Raw genomic sequence first — 15,657 nt, 5'->3', positions numbered from 1 at the left:
ATGTCTCGATTGCTTGCTATGTCACGGTCATTGCTCTGCTAGTGCGTGGTCATCTAATATAAAATGCCACCATCTTGGTTCAATCTCCTACCCAGCTAGCAGATACTCACCATCAGATCACACAATCCCCTAGTTTCAAATTTCCAAGAAAGAACAAGAGAAAATGCCCCTTTGGCTGATATACCACCCTGACGGCACGTTCGAGGACGACGCCAGCAAAGAAGCCTTTGCCGCTGACATTACCAAATACTACACACGGATCGGCCTTCCTGCCTTCTATGTCGTCGCCGACTTCATCAAAATGCCGGAGAGCACCGTGTGGGTCGGCGGAGAGAAACCGAAAGAGCCGTTTATACGCATCTCAATCGACCACATCGCCGTCAATCTCCCCAACGACGACAAACTTTACAGAAAAGCGGCGGATGGGATAGATGCGGTTCTCAAGCCGCATGTTACAGACAAAGGATATCGCTCGGAATTCCACATCAACGAGACGGAGAGACGTCTATGGAAGATAGATGGCTTTCACGCACCGGCATTCGGGAGCGAAGAGGAGAAGACCTGGGCGAGAGAAAATAAGGCCTCCCCATGGGAAAAGAGTTCTCTATGACGTCTTCTCCTATGGCGGTCTTTGACAGCTTGTCTCTGGGTATACTTCTGGGGTGGATTCACTGACCTACTAGAAGTAGTTTAGCATAATCATCAAGCCTGTTTGCCAAAATCATGCAGCCTGATTCAGTGCTTGAGATATCGGTCAGCGAGGGAAGACATGCTCCTACTAGGCCAATCAAAGGCGCAGCAGACATACGATAACGAAAATCTGGCTGAGGCTGTGCTGCGTGCCAATCACGCACCAAGCTGCAGGCTGAGCTGCGCCAGCTGCTATATGAAGCCCTCCCTTGCCCCTCAATTCTTTTACTACTTCCTGAGTTTCTCTCTTTTCCAGGTATAGCATGGAAGCCGTGTCTCGCTTAGTCTCAACGCCCATCCTAAGCAGCCCACTTGAAGCTTAGATCATTCTGGGTTTCCCTTCGGACGAGTACCGGCAAACATGTCCGATTCTTTAGCATACGCCATCGGCTGGATATGTACCAGTAGCACAGAATTCCTCGCGGCCCAGTACTTTCTTGACGAGGTACATCAGGCGCTCTTCAACATCTTACCACGAGATAGCTCTATTCATACCTGTGGTCGAATAGGGGCACATAATGTCGTTATTGCTGCTCCTCCAGGTGATACGTACGGCCCCAGGTCTACGGTAGTAGATGCCCGATGGTAAGGACTTTACCTGCTTATATGGAACTCTAAAATCTCCTCCCCAATCCCTGTACGCCTGGAACGGATGTGTCACCGGGATCGATTATCATGTCAGATGACATGATGTCAGAGTCGGACATGTACAGCCGGATCACGGTTGTTGAGCGAACATTTCTGATGCTGCATCCGTGTGCTCGGTGTCTTCAGCAGGCAGTGCGATCGGTATACCCCATATCACTCTACAAAGCTGCATTTCATACATTGGAGACAACATTCTTGACGCGATCAGGGATACCACGTGGTTCCACACAGCGTTCAAGTACCATCCCGCCGGCAAGATTCAACAATGTCTGCGTGTACTGTTGAGGGGCTTTTCAGCATCTTTGGAGGAGGAAATCCGCTCTAAAGATGATAGACTACCACGAGCGGCCACTCGCATCATCCGGCGCTGAAGACAGGGGATCAGCAGCCATATTTGCAACAGGGCAGAAAGATGGCTCGAGCATATCGACTCTTTGGACCATGTCGACTTTGAACGTTTACCGCCAATGACAGAAGACCAACCATCCATCCAAGCGCTCATGGGTCTCTTTGACAAGGATTCGGCCGAGCATGGTCCGATCAACGACGACCAGGGAGACATGGATGATGACGATAGCCAACTTGATGAGCACGACAGCACTATCGATCTCCACCTTTTCCAGAGTCTGATTTTTGGTGGTCCAGCGTTTGCGAAGCTTTGCTCTGCCATCAAAGAGGCATTGTACAGTTCCGATCCGCCCCACATGCGTCACATCGAGCACTTGATCCAGGATTCGTTGAGACACTTGCCGCTGAAAGTTTGCGAGAATTGTCAGTCTGCAGGATTGTCTCCAGCTCGGGACTCGGAGGCCAAGCTTTGCGTTGATCACTCTTATCCCTACTCTGTTACACTGGAGACTGACTGGAAGGCGCTGTATTTCCTGCACGCGGAATTTGAAAAGGAGGTACCCAGCTTGGGTGCGGTGATCACATACACGGGCCTGGCATCCGAAGCCTTTGCCACGACATGCTCGCAGTACTTGAGCGAATTTTGGCCGTCTAATAGCACAGCTCTCCTCGATGCATTGGACTCGCTTCTTGTCGGCCGTCAGACATCCAAGAATGAGCAATCGGATGAGAATACTGCGTTTCCAGGTGGGTTCTGTTTCTCGTAATCATGAAGAGTCAGGTTTCGTGGACCAATTCTCTTTACCTAGACTGTTTATGGCATTAAATGTCATGCGATGAGTATTGTATAAATGTCGTTCGACGCTAAAAGATTATCATAGCCACGTCCCAAAAGTATGCGTTGAACGCAAGGTTGTCTGACAGCGGAGAAGTCTCGATCGAGGCTCACGGGACGGCAGAGTTCCTGGTACAAATTGCGCAGCAAATCACATGGATCACTTCTGCGTTAAGGTCGTCTACGACCAAAATGCACATCGGATACTCATCCATTCACGAAGACGATGTACCCGACGAGCAGAATGCGAGCCGCCTCGAGTATTGTTTTGCTACGCTATCGCCCACGTCCGGTGCCAACGCCGATAGTTCTTCAGGTGGCGACCGAAACTTCGCTGTTACGTGCCGGTTCCAAGAGATACCTGACGCGGAACGCAGCTGCTGGTTCGATCTTGTCAGCGGCGGCGCTGTTATTGCCGCGAACTTCCCCGTCCCAGCACGGCACGACGAAAAGGGTCTCGAAATACCAATGGGCATCCTAGTCAGAATTGCTGTCATTCATGACGCGATCGAGTACAAGGGCGGCATCGTTATGAAAGGGCCAACCTTGATGCTTGTTCCGATCAAGCGCAACGCCGATTTGTCCATCATCCAGTGGCACGTCGTGTCTGCCTCGAAGAAGAGGAAAAGGTTGACGTACCTTGAAGGCGTCGAAAAATGCAAGCAACGGGCGCTGGTTGACGAGGTCGACTTGCAATCGTTCTTGCGATGCCGCGCCATTGTCGGGTGGTGGGATCATGCGAAATCGAGGCTGGGAGACGAGGACGTCAACTTCGACAATCTGAGGTGGTCGACCGCGAAGCCCTACGAGCCCTTGAGGGTCCAAAACATCGCGGCGGGCCTGCAGCAGATTGGTGTGCTCAACATCGAGTGCGCACCAGGCCGCAAAGACTCTGGGTACCTCGTCAAGTTCGAGGGACCGTACGGGGAGATGCTCTCGACAGCGAGGGGAGAGAAAGCGTTCCTTTACGATACCGTCCAACAGCGGGCCTGGCTCGTCACTTGGGATGAAGTGATCCTGCATATCATTCGGAAGAGGAACTCGGACCGGCCTTTTGTCTGCAACGGCGCGCCCGTCAAGATCCCAACCATGGGCTCGGCCATGCAGAGCCTCCTCGTGAACCGAAAGCTGGTCCTCGTAGACGACGAGGACGAACCCGAAACCTTGCGCTTGACGGCCATCAGGATTTTCAATCAGCTCGAAACGTTGGCGGCCATGGACGACGACAGGAGGCAGGCACCCGAGAAGGCGCTCAACGTCCCGGATGTGCTCATCGGCCACGAGTTCATGTCGATCGTGAACAGAACCGTGGGGCGAGGGATGAAATAGAACGAAATCCGGACCACTAGTGGAGGCTGGGCGCGGCTCGTCGAAGACAGCGCTTCGTTGGTCCTCTTTGCCAACGGGTTCGACGACCTCATATGTCCCACTGCCGACACTGAAAGGCTGTGCAGTCGCTGGAAGACAGTCCCTGGGGGAAGGACTACCTAGCGGCTACGACCGACACGCTGCTCCGTCTTTATTTCAAAGGCAATGAAACAAGCCAAGAGTACCTTACGTCGAGCGGTCTCTGCTGGCACAAGCACCAAAGCGTGAAGCTGTTCGAGAAATTTCCAGAGCCCGCCTCGAGCGAGTGCGGATGCAGTCGTCTGCAGCAGATCGTCCCGAAACCCGTGAGCATCGGCGCCGTTGACCGCCCCCGTACGGTGGCGGCCGGAGGCGCCGTCATCTTCGGGATCGAGAGCATCATGGCCAAATTAACCCTTCCAACCGTGCTCTGGCCGAAGAAGGATGCCGTCATGTATTCGCAGCCGAATCTTCAAATCGAGTGCAAAATGGCATGCGAGAACGGCTCGCTGGACCGAGTCAAAGAAGACAGAGCCGGCAGATTGTTTAGCGCTCCTCCAACCCCAATCAGCGAAGCATGGAAGAAGAAGGCTTGGGCAAAGCGTGGTATTGATGGGGAAACATTGACTATCCCGGAAAACGGGCTCGGGGGTAAACGTCAAAAGCATTGATGGTAAGGAGGGGGGTTGGGGGGGTATCGTGGGAGTATGTGCAGCAAATATCACAAGTAGAAATATGCCATGAGATATAACCATTAGTTGTTGCCCCGTAACCAACGGCGTCGTTCTGTTACGTGACAGAACACCATCGCTACGGTCCCCAGAACCTTCATAGAAACCGAATTGGCCAGTAATGAAACGAAACTAGGCTACAGAGGGACATATACACACATGCACATCTAGAAGGTTTGTTTGAGCACAAATTAATTATGTTTCTCGTTGGTATCACAATTCTCGTATCCATACATAAGCAGATATCCAAACCCGGGGGGGCTCCACCCCTTCCAGGACGATCAAGCCGACCCTTCACTTCTTCTCCGTACTGGCCGTCGTCTCGGAATCCGCGGCCACGGGGACCTCGCCCTCCATGACGCCGTCCGGGCCGGGCTGGAACTCCTCCTTGGCGACGGGGGGGCCGTGGAAGTTCTTGCGGGCGTAGGCGAGGTACCAGGTGACGGCGATGGCGGCGAAGCCGGCGAAGACGACGGAGGCGTAGTTCATGCTGGAGGGGCTGACGGGCAGGCTGACGGGCATGCAGAAGATGACGACGGAGAAGCAGATCCAGACGATGCAGACGGCGTTGATGGCGGTGCCGAAGCGGCCGAGCGGGAAGGGGGAGGCGGCGACGGCGCGGCGGCGCTGCAGCAGGTTCACGAGGACGGGGACGCCGTAGCTCGTGGAGAGGCAGATGGTGGCGACGCCGGTGAAGGAGTTGAAGGCGGCGCTGGAGCCGAAGTAGATGCAGCCGAGGACGCAGTCGACGGCGGTGGACAGGCCGAGGGCCCAGAGGGGCATGTCGAGCTTCTCGTTGACGCGGGCCCAGAGCTTGTGGCCGGGGATGGCGCCGTCGCGGGCGAAGGCGTAGGTGCAGCGCGAGGCGGCGGTGAGGGCGCCGATGCCGGCGAACATGAGGATGCCGAGGATGAGGAAGAGCAGGCCGAAGCCGCCGCCGGCGGAGCCGGTGACGGTCTTGAAGAGCAGGCCGATGGGCTGCGAGTTGGCGACGCCGAGGAGCGTCTGGACGTCCGGCAGGACGAAGAGGATGGGGATGAGGTAGATGATGCCGGTGACGCCGGCGGCGGCGACGGAGAGGACGATGGCGCGGGGCACCTCGCGCTCGGGGTTCTGGACCTCCTCGCACATGGAGGCGACCATGCCGTAACCGGTGAGGGTGTAGGCGGCTGGAGGGGGGGAGAGAGTGTTAGTTATGTAGTCAAGGAGGGGGGGGGGGGGGGTTTGCTCGTGCGATGGGCTTTTGGGAGGGGATGAATGCCGTACGTACCCTGAAGGAGACCGATGAAAAAGGACCAGCCAGAGGGCCAGCCGCTCGACGAGGGGTCGTAGTGGGTGAAGACGAACTCGGCGGATCGCTTAGTCGGCGCCATGACGAGGATGGTGACCATGATGATCAGGACGGAGGCGGCGGTCCAGTAGATGCAGATCTGAGAGTGCATTGTCAGCAGGCGAAACGCAAACACGAACACACGCACACGAGTCGCCCACCTTGTTGATCAGATCCAGGTACCGCGAGCCAAAGGCGTTGACGCCGGCGCAGACCAGCATGACGGCCCAGAAGCACAGCACGGTCTGCCAGGCGTTGGCGACGAAGTCCTCGTCGAAGACGGAGATGGCGCTCAGGATGAGCTGGGCGCCGCTGAAGTTGATGCTCAGGGTGACGGTCCAGTTGCCGACGAGGGTGAGCCAGCCGTCGACGAAGCTGACGAGGGGCGCCCAGCCGGCGGGCGCGAGCATGGCGGACCAGTAGTAGACGCCGCCGGCGGTGGGGTAGACGGCGCAGATCTCGGCGAGGGAGGCGGCGATGCAGAGCGAGATCAGGGAGACGAGGACCCAGCCCCAGAGGACGGTGACGGCCTGGCCGTTGGTCAGGGTGATGTACATGGTGGTGCTGAGGCCGAAGGGGACGGCCATGATGGCGAAGGAGAGGCCGAGGATGGACATCATGGACAGGTTGCGCGGGAGCTCGGCCTTGTAGCCGAGCCGGGCGAGGGCCTGGTCGGCGGAGACCCGGGGAGCGGCTTCCATGGTTACGGACGGAGGTTGAGCTCGGACGGCGGGGGATATCGTGTGTTGTTCGTCGAGAGTTGCACGTGTACGGCCGAGGTGTGGCGACTTGGATCAGAACTCGAGATCCACCACTGATTTGGGGTCTTGCGGCGCAATTAAGGAACAATAAGCCTTGGATCGTGGCGCTGGCGGGAAAACTGCCAAGAGCCCGGGCTTCCCGTTCGGTGACGTCGCTATGCCGTCCGATTCTCGGCCGGGGGGCGGGGGGGGCGTCGGCTTCCTTCGTGTGCGACAGAAGACACGGAGTATTGAAGCTGGGAAGCAACTCTGCACGACGCACTTGAATAAACGAATAAAGATAAAATAAAAAGAACAAGATGATCAGGCCTTTTGGGGGAAGGAAAGGGAACCGCGAGTTAGGAAACGCGTACGGTAGCGAGGCGGGTCGGGGGACAAGGCCATTCTTTAGTAGCTCAGCTCTCAAGTCTCGTCGATCGAGCGAAGCACACGTCAACTAGGATTACATGTAGATGCTTTACCTAGATGGGTGCGAAGAGGACCTGTCAGACTCAAGTGATAGCGTCCCCCGGGGGTGGGTGGACATGGCCAGGGTTCAAGCTAGTCTATCCCGCAGCGGTATCGAGTCACACTCGCACACACATTCAAATGACACAGAAAGCGCGGCTACGCCAATGCACACGCGGACGAGATCGGGGGTTTGGTTGCCGGGGGTCGACGACCAGGGGGGCGGGGGGATGCATGGCGAGGACACCACGGAACACCAAAGAACCAAGGGAAAAACGTGGGGCTTTTTTTTTTTTTTGGTTCAATTTTCTCCCGTAATTATGGGACAAGGACCAAGAGACACACGACACAGTCCGAAGACCAGAACCAACCAAAAAAACACCCAAGACCAACAGAGGGAGAGACACGGGGACACAGAGAGGCGGATGGGCGCCGGGTGTCCATGTCCATCCCTTCGTCCCTCCCCCACGCTTCGGAAGGGCCCTCAACGGAGACGATGAGGGAAAGTGGAAACTGGCCGAGGTTTGTTGATGATGATGCGCCAGGGACCTCCATAACCGGTGGAGAAAGCGGTCACGGATCCAGGTCAGTTGTCCGTCATCGCAGACACAGATTCCATCACTCTGGGGGGGGGGGAGGGGGCGGCCGCGCTTGGGTTCACGTCCACTGCACCCGCCTGGTGATCTACTACGTATGTATACAGAATGCAACCAGGGTCTCGTTTGGCCCGTGTCTAAACTCGTTCCAATTCCGCCTATCCGTTCACCAAATGTCCGTCCCCTTCAACCCAAACGGGGCAAGGGGGCCGTTGGCCATTGTCAGCGCGTCTGACGATGATCGCCCTTTATCTACGGAGCCACTCTCAGGTACGGAAAACAAGTGGGAACGTTGTGGACTTGTGGAGGACAGGGGAGGGGAGGGGGATTCCAGGATAGGAAGAGTTGTCTTGGATAAGGCAGATTGGAGAGCCCGGCCAGCGTGGGAGACAAGACCAACCGTCAGCCACTTACACATCGCAACCCCCCCCCCCCCCCAACCTCCCCCCCTCCCCTTACGGGACCGCGATTATCTCTAGGCAGACCGGGCCCTTCGGTCTGGATTCGTGAGTGAATGCGGAGACAGGCCCGTTCGTCCAGTATGCGATCCGGCGCACCAACACAGCAACCCGACGCACGCCCAAAAGGAAGATTACTCTCCGTGGGTTGGTTCATGCGTCTCGGACAGCTCGCGAACGCCCAAGCCAGCCAACCCAGCGGGGATCTTGAATCGTGTTTACCGCGAGGGAAGCTGGTGCGCGATCCTTTCCGGTAGCGACAAGTCAATATAATCCATCACCGCCACAGACTGGCATACATGCATACGTACATACATACACACATGCAATGTAAAGCCACTTCGGTCGAGCGGGCCAGGGAAAGCCGGCATCCCGCACGCCGGCAGTCAGTCAGTTACAGTCAGCGTGAGGTGGTGTGGACCGATAAACGCGGTCCGCCGTTGTTCTTGAAACCTTCTAGTGTCTGCCCTCCGACGCTCTCCGGGGATGCAATACAGGGAAAACGCAGCCTAGAGCGCGGTTAATCGTGTCTCTTTGCCCTCCCTGCCGGTATTCCTCCTCGTTTCCCCTCCTTTGCCCCCGTCAGAAAAAGGCTTGTTTCCCAGCCCGTGATGTCAACCCCCCCACCGTCCAATCTCTCCCAGTAGGCCTCCTCCCCCCCCTCCTAACCCCAACTCCCAAAGTGAACCTGCTGCAGTGGAACGTGCGGCGCGGCAGGTCGAGGGCGGTCGCATTGGGCAGCAGCTTGGCATGGCGTATGGCCTGCGCGGGTGTCGATGGCATGGTGTTGCTTGCATATGTGCGACTGCTATACTAGACAGCCCATGTTAGAGCATCGCTGCGTACCTGTACGATCTTGGATGGATCGTCTTGGGAATACGCATCTCATCTCATCGCCTCTGTTCCATGCCTGAACTCGTGAGAATGGCGCGCCATCACCATCCCGCCCTATCTCGACCCTTACCCGCTAGTCCTTTCCGCTTGTTACCCCCCCCCCATGCCGAGTATGGTCCTATGGCGAGAGCATCTTATCAGCGCTGTCGAATCGGGCCCCCGGTTCGCTCGCTCCCTCTGGGGTTTCTTCAAGCGCGTCGGCCAGCCCGGGGACGCGGTTCAACCGACCGACCAATCTAGTCTTTGCCCCCGTTCGTCTCGCACTGCATGCACTGCTGCTGCATACACATCGACTGAACAGACACACCCGGCGAACAGTAGCCCCGTTCCCGATGCTCTTCCCGAATGCAGACTGACGGCATCCATCCTCCTGTCTTCATACACAGTCTGTCTCTCCATGCCCTCTCAAACGCCCTCCAACCTGTCTTGAAAGCCGGCTAACGTGGATGGCGTCCAACGAAACCCCGCAAAAGCCGCAAAAGCGCTGAACCCCCTCCCACTCCCCATATCATCCAGCGGGGAAAGGCCCAAATGTCCATGAACGGTTCCACGGCCCACCGAATCAGTGTGGGCTTCGGGTGATAACGAAACCGGGGGAAGCTGAGTTCAGAACAAGGGGGGGAGGGACAGGCGCCATCTTCGGGACACGAAATTCTTCCGGCCGTTCCATCTACTTGGTCATCTTAAGAAAAAGAAAAGAGAAAGAGCGGAAGAGGAAGGGAAGGGGAAAAAAAAAAAAAAGGAAAAAAAAAAGAGGCCATCATCGCCTGAGCTGAAGGTGTGTGTATGTACGCCTGTGTGTGTGTGCATACATGAACCAATAAACCTTCGCGGGTACTTGTCATATCTCCCTCTCTCTCTCTCTCTCTCTCTCTCTCTCTCATGCACCCCTGACCACCCAAAGATAACGACGGGACCCAGAGAGAGGAGTGAAATGGAGTGAATGAGTGAAATGGCGGGTCCTCTTATCTTCATTTGCCCCCTTATCAGTCGGTCCCTTACGAATGAATGAGATGAAGACCATTTCAATCCCACCAGAAGATAAATCCTTCGGCCCGATCAATACCAGCTTGTCTCTGTTCTCGGTCAATTCCTCAGCCTCCAACCGTTCTAATGACTTACCCAACTCTACGGATACGTAGCTGTCTGTTGTTGCTCATGCACTCACCCACTCACTCACTCTCTCCTGTCTCTCTCTCTCTCACTCACCCACTCTCTCCCTCCCTCTCTTTCTCTCTCTCTCTCTCTCTCTGTCTCTGTCTGTCTCTCTCTCTCGCCTCATCTCATACCCAAACCAGTACCCGAAAAACAGCGCGAGGGCACAACAACAACCGGGTCACAGAGCCGCCATCTACTTAGACGATATTGTGTCATGCTTTTCTTTTTCCTTTCTCCCTCTCTTTCCACCTGCGACTACGTAACTGGATGGATACAACCTTTTCCCCACCGTAGCGCCGGCCGTTGCGTCTGTCTGCAAATCCTCTCTTCCCTACGCCCGTGTCTTTCCGTCCAATATCTCCCCCCCCTTTTCGCACTCAGCCAATGCCGAACCTCAAGACATGACTTGACAAAACAAAATGCTGCCTTTTCTTTGGAGCCAATTCTAGGTCCCTTGCCGGGACCAATTCAGTCGTATCCCCACCGTAACGCCTTGCGGAAATTGCGACCAAATGAACAAAAACAAAAACAACTCGTGGTCCACGCCGTACAGCAAGAGGACGAAGAAACAGAGCAAGACAGACGAAATGGGCCCTTCCCATAGATACGCCCATCATAAAGAGAAGTGGAAAAAAAACAACAAAAAACCACTCTGGTCATTGCGACAAGACTTCCTTCTCCGTTGTCTCGTCCACTAGTTTCCGTAGCTTCAAAATCTTGACCAGCTCCGTCATGGTCACCGGTCGCGTCAAGAAGAGGTCCATTCCGCTGGCGAAGCCCTCTTGCCGGGCGCTCTGCGATCCCAAACTGGTGATAGCGATCACAGTCACCGGCGCCAGGTTCTGCGCTCGCTCAAACTTCCTGATCCGCCTTGTAGCTTCAAGCCCGTCCATGACAGGCATCGTTATGTCTGCACGCTGTTAGACTGTCTGGCTTTTCAAATAGCATATCTGCCCATCCCAAATGAAGAGAGCATACCTATGAGAATGCAGCAGAACCGCTGCGGTTGTGTTGTGTACGCTTGTAGAGCCTCGAGACCGTTTGAGGCGGTGGTGTGCCGTTTCTGAAGCCTCTTCATGTAGGCCGACAAAATCTGCTTCTCGTCAGCATCCTGCACGGACTGAGTGCCCGGTGGGCAAAGGACGCTAGCCAACCTTGAGATTGATTGCGTTGTCGTCCACCAAGAGAAACTCCGATGGTGACTTGGCGATACCAGGCGAAGGGGGCACGCTGGTTCTCGTGCTGCTCTTGGCCGGAGCTGTCGGCATAGCCGGCGTCGCCGCTGATGGCGCCGGCCGGAACGGAAGCGTCAACGTAAAGTTGTTGGAATCGTTTGTATTGGCGATCCAACTGTCCCCGGGCGACTGAGACGCATTATCGGGGGGAGGCGATGTTACCCTCACCATCCTCACCGTCTCCGACTGCGCTCTCGGCCTCGTCGTCAGGGTGTCTGGCCTCAACACGCGTGAGCCCGGGGCTAGCGGAGGGAAAGCTTCGGACTGTGGGCTGACTGCTATCGGTTTGGCGGCTGGTTGACGCTGCTTCCAGCGGTCGAGGGCGCAGGCCAGAGCCTTTGCGACCTTCCTGGGCCCGGTGCTGGATATCGGGTTAGCCTTGCAACTCAACTCTCAAGGCGACAAGCAACTTACGGCTGAGCGATAAACTCCATGACGGCCTCGTGACGAAGGGAACGTCTGTACGACGTGGCGAGCTTCTGCGCAGCCTCGGCGTTCCCGCACACCACTACAAGCGGTGTCTCGACACCTCCAGTCTCTGACATGCCGTGCCTCTTAAACGCCTCCTCACTGCACACCGTCAGATCAGAACCGTCCGGGCACCGGCTGTCCTCGTTGATCTTGACATCCATCCACTTGAAAGGCAAGCTTTCTACGGGGAGGTCGAGTCCGCCGGCGCGCAGCTCCTCCGAGTCCTCCAAGCCGCGACTAAATCCACGAACCGACAGTCGAGTGCCAGCCAAGGTCTTGAGATCAGAAGAGAACTTCCTGCCACGACCATCTGCCTTTCGCGAGAGTACGAGTGGCATCGATACCGTCATGCTCGTCCCGTGGCCGACTTGGCTTCTCACGCTGATCGTCCCGCCGAGGCCGGTGACGATTTGCCGAACAAGGCTCAGGCCCAGGCCAGTGCCCGGTGCCAGGGAATCTTCTTGGGAAAAGGGGGTAAAGAGCTTGTTGTGGAGGAATTCCTCGCTGATGCCTTTGCCCGAGTCGGTCACAGTGAGTACCACCATCGACGCAGACCTCGACGACTTGTGCACAACCTCCTTCTGCCGCAGGTGGATCTTTACGAATCCTTTTGACGTGTACTTGAGCGCATTTCCAAACAGGTTCATGACAACGCGGCGGATAGCGCCAGGGTTGGTGTGGAACACCCACGACGACTGCGGATCAATGTCAACGAGGATTTTGACGTCCTTGAGGCTGGCAGGCTGGCTTTCGGAGGGTCCTCGCCTATGGCCCAGGCCGTCGGATGTCGCGATGGCGTCCAGCTTCTCCTGAGCCGGGGTAGGGGGCCCCGACGATGTGCCGTGTCGAGCCAGTGAAGAGGCAACCATGTGGTGGAAACTGTGGCCAATGAAGACGCTTTCGATGACTTCCTCGACGAGCAAGTCGAGGTGCACGTCCGACACCAGACTCATCATGCCCGATTCGATGGATGCCGACGTTTCCGGTCGCAAACCTCGTCCCATCCCGCTGTTCTTGCGCCGAGACTTGGACGCCCGTAGGAATGTGTTGACCTTGCTATAATCCAGCAGCTGTGGGGGGGGTGTCAGTATGCGCAAAAGGGCGTCGTGACGCGTGGACGGGGGGGGGGGGGGGGTCTGTGCCTACGTGATCAATGGTGTCGAGTAGCGTCTTGCCTGATATCTCGATGGTGTGGATGACATCGACCTGGAAAGCGTCCAGCTGGGTATCGTGAAGAAGCTCGGCCGCGGCGACGACCCCGTGGAGTGGTGACCGAAGCTCGTGGCTCAGGGAACCCAGAATGTCCGTCTTCGCCCTGTCTGCCAAAATGGCGTCGAGCCGGATAACCTCGGACATGGTGACCATTCCGAATGCCCGTAGGAAGGGCAAGTCCGCAGATGGCGTTAGGATACGAGTGGCGCTCTTGCTCCAAACAAACCCCCCAGCAAAGCATCGCTCTTTCGAAGGATCCCACAACGGAACAATCGCGATGCTCCTTGCGCCTGGAAAGATGTCGATGATGGTCTTTGCCTCGTTCCTCTTGGTGAAATACGAATGAGCTGCCTTGCTGTCGGGCCGCGTGGGTAGCCGTTCGGTCTCTTCCGTGGGCGTGATATCGGCATCATCGTTTTCGTAGTCGGCAGCTAGCCAGTTCCCCGTCTCATCGAAGCTGAACACCTTTCCGTTGGGATACTTACGAAGTAGTTTCCTAAGAAATCTCTCGCGCAAAGTTTTGCGACCCAGCTGTGGCATGTCTGGCCCGCTGCTGCCGCCCTCCACGGTGGATGATCTGCCAAAAGTCTTGCACCATCCATCGTCGTCATCTTCGGGCCTTTCGGAGAGGCTGTCTTCGCTGCTCGAGAAGTCGCGGTCTGCCACATCGCTTGCCCGGCGAGGACCTGTCACGAGGCCGCCAAATGATCCAATGCTGGCGTCTAGGAAAAGGGCACCGTCTACTTCAAGGTACTTTCTAATCACATTGGCCGCCCGCGAAAAGATCTTGATCGTTTCCGACAAGTGCGGGTCCGGCGGAGCAGTGCTCGATGTGGTCGTCGCCACCGTAGCTGTTGTTGCTGTGGTCTCGACGGAATCGCTTGAGTCGACCTTGGTGGGGGAACTTGTCGCTTCCGGGCTGGTTGGGTTGATGCCCGGTCGAACGGGGGGGTCGGCGGTTTCGGGGGATTCGGGCGACGGCGAGTCCGTCCCCGAAAGTGACACCGCCAGCTGAGGCGGCTCGAAGCCATTCGTGGCCGATCGCGGGTCGAACTTTGGCGGTGGGACGGGGTCATCTCTGCCTTCGATGAAATTGCCCAATCCCTGCACCATACGCTCGCTGCGGCGGTAGCTTTCATTGACCCTCCTGGCCTCGAGATATTTCATAATGGTTTGGGCGGTGTCGCGCAGGAATTGAACCGAATCGGCATCGAGCCCGGCGCGTGGGCGGTCATCGAAGATGCAGTAAACACCAATGTTGATACCCTTGGGAGATCGGATAGGAACACCCGCATAAAAGCGGTTGTACGGGGCGGCCTCGATATACGGACGGTCACAGAACCGCCGGTCAGCTGCGAGATCCGGAACCACGGCCACGGGGAGCTCGCTCTCATTGGCGGCTGCCGACGGGTGTCGAGGATTCGACGCTTCTTGGGTTGCTCCAATCAAGACATGTTCGCAGATCCCGAATGCGCGAGGGATGGCTGTTCCGCAGAGCCAGAGATGATTTTGCGTGGGATACTTGGCATCGGGCGCCAGCGGCATGTAACGAGTGGCCTCGGCGACGATGTACTGGTTGCGGCGATCGAACAGGGAAATCAATGCTCGAGAAGCATTGAGCCGCAGAGCGCCCAGCTGCGCAAAGGCAGTGAGGCCCGTATCGGGCGATGACGCGAGCGAGGAGGGGGGAATCGGTCGGTCGGGACTGTTGAAGACGGCGTTGGGGATGTGGAAAGAGTCATATCTTTTGTTACCGAGGTTTGTCAGTCAGTCCAGTCAGTCATAAGAGAGCCCAGTCGACGAGCCCACGAGTCCACGAGGTATCGGGACCGACGAACAGAGCAGGCTTTTGAGGAAGGGGTAACGCACTTGAACGTCTCCCATTCACGGGCACCCTCTGATATCTTGTTCATACTTCATGCAGGTCGTCGTGAAGTGGGTTGATGCAAGTCGTCGTGCCCATGATCTGCCGGACGGGTTGATCCAGGACGACGGCGAACACGGATGGAAAGGGGAGGGGAAGGAGCGTCAAGTTGTTTTTGTTGTTGTTCTTGTTGCGGTCTCCTGTAATCAACACCGTCGTAGAGTCAAGGCCGGGTCCGGTCAGGTGAGTTGAGGTGAGGTCAGGTCGGGTTGGGTCAAGATTATGCCCAAGATCAGGATGGAAATCGGGACGAGAATCGGGTTGACCCAGGTTTGGGTCCGGGTTAAGATCAGGGAGGAGGAGTGTGCATCGAAGGTGAGGCGGCGAGCATGACTGAAATGCCGCGGCGCCCCTCCCTCCCTACTGGGGGAAAGCAGGGATCTCGGCAGCCGGGGTGGGCGCTGTCCGAGAGGATTGGGGTAGGGGGAGAGAACATGGCCATTTCTCGACGGGTGGTCTCCCAGCAGCAACAGCGGCAGCAGTATACTAGCGGTAGCGGCAGCGGCAGCAGGTATCAGCAGTCGAGTGTAGGCTGTGTAGACAGACATCAAGCGAAGGCGCACATTAGCGCA

The 15,657-nt window shown here is 56.8% G+C and overlaps 5 protein-coding genes across 5 annotated transcripts; 3 read left to right on the top strand and 2 right to left on the bottom strand.

The window, feature by feature from the left end:
* The first annotated feature begins 24 nt into the window (after positions 1-24).
* On the top strand, positions 25-742 carry LY79DRAFT_564558 (putative oxalocrotonate tautomerase). Its single transcript, XM_060558668.1, has one exon. It carries the CDS (start codon positions 164-166, stop codon positions 608-610), a length of 447 nt encoding a protein of 148 aa, XP_060410457.1. The 5' UTR covers positions 25-163; the 3' UTR covers positions 611-742.
* A 309-nt stretch (positions 743-1,051) lies between these two features.
* LY79DRAFT_582618 (uncharacterized protein) lies at positions 1,052-2,453 on the top strand (the record flags this gene model as incomplete). Its single annotated transcript, XM_060560271.1, has 2 exons — positions 1,052-1,275; positions 1,742-2,453. The coding sequence occupies 2 exons, from the start codon at positions 1,052-1,054 to the stop codon at positions 2,451-2,453; spliced, it is 936 nt and encodes a 311-aa protein (XP_060410456.1).
* A 260-nt stretch (positions 2,454-2,713) lies between these two features.
* On the top strand, positions 2,714-4,758 carry LY79DRAFT_694262 (uncharacterized protein; the record flags this gene model as incomplete). Its single annotated transcript, XM_060564793.1, has 2 exons — positions 2,714-3,817; positions 3,976-4,758. The coding sequence occupies 2 exons, from the start codon at positions 2,714-2,716 to the stop codon at positions 4,537-4,539; spliced, it is 1,668 nt and encodes a 555-aa protein (XP_060410455.1). The 3' UTR covers positions 4,540-4,758.
* LY79DRAFT_346430 (amino acid permease) lies at positions 4,759-6,876 on the bottom strand. Its single transcript, XM_060552612.1, has 3 exons — positions 6,091-6,876; positions 5,870-6,029; positions 4,759-5,768 (listed from the first exon to the last, which is right to left on the bottom strand). The coding sequence occupies exons 1-3, from the start codon at positions 6,628-6,630 to the stop codon at positions 4,894-4,896; spliced, it is 1,575 nt and encodes a 524-aa protein (XP_060410454.1). The 5' UTR covers positions 6,631-6,876; the 3' UTR covers positions 4,759-4,893.
* A 4,023-nt stretch (positions 6,877-10,899) lies between these two features.
* On the bottom strand, positions 10,900-15,074 carry LY79DRAFT_672581 (hsp90-like protein; the record flags this gene model as incomplete). Its single annotated transcript, XM_060564076.1, has 6 exons — positions 10,900-11,153; positions 11,222-11,336; positions 11,398-11,839; positions 11,893-13,019; positions 13,096-14,905; positions 15,031-15,074. The coding sequence occupies 6 exons, from the start codon at positions 15,072-15,074 to the stop codon at positions 10,900-10,902; spliced, it is 3,792 nt and encodes a 1,263-aa protein (XP_060410453.1).
* Positions 15,075-15,657: the final 583 nt, after the last annotated feature.

Source organism: Colletotrichum navitas (assembly GCF_030913465.1).
Source record: "Colletotrichum navitas strain CBS 125086 chromosome Unknown LY79scaffold_68, whole genome shotgun sequence".
NCBI lineage: Eukaryota > Fungi > Ascomycota > Sordariomycetes > Glomerellales > Glomerellaceae > Colletotrichum > Colletotrichum navitas.
Note: the sequence above shows the minus strand (reverse complement) of the source record. Positions and strands in the feature narration are given on the sequence as shown.

Coding starts and splice junctions, on each gene's coding strand:
- LY79DRAFT_564558 (XM_060558668.1), top strand. CDS start 164: ATGCCCCTTTGGCTGATATACCACCCTGACGGCACGTTCGAGGACGAC.
- LY79DRAFT_346430 (XM_060552612.1), bottom strand. CDS start 6,630: ATGGAAGCCGCTCCCCGGGTCTCCGCCGACCAGGCCCTCGCCCGGCTC. Junction 6,030..6,090: donor ACCTGGATCTGATCAACAAG/GTGGGCGACTCG, acceptor ATGCACTCTCAG/ATCTGCATCTACTGGACCGC. Junction 5,769..5,869: donor TTTCATCGGTCTCCTTCAGG/GTACGTACGGCA, acceptor CCCCCCCTCCAG/CCGCCTACACCCTCACCGGT.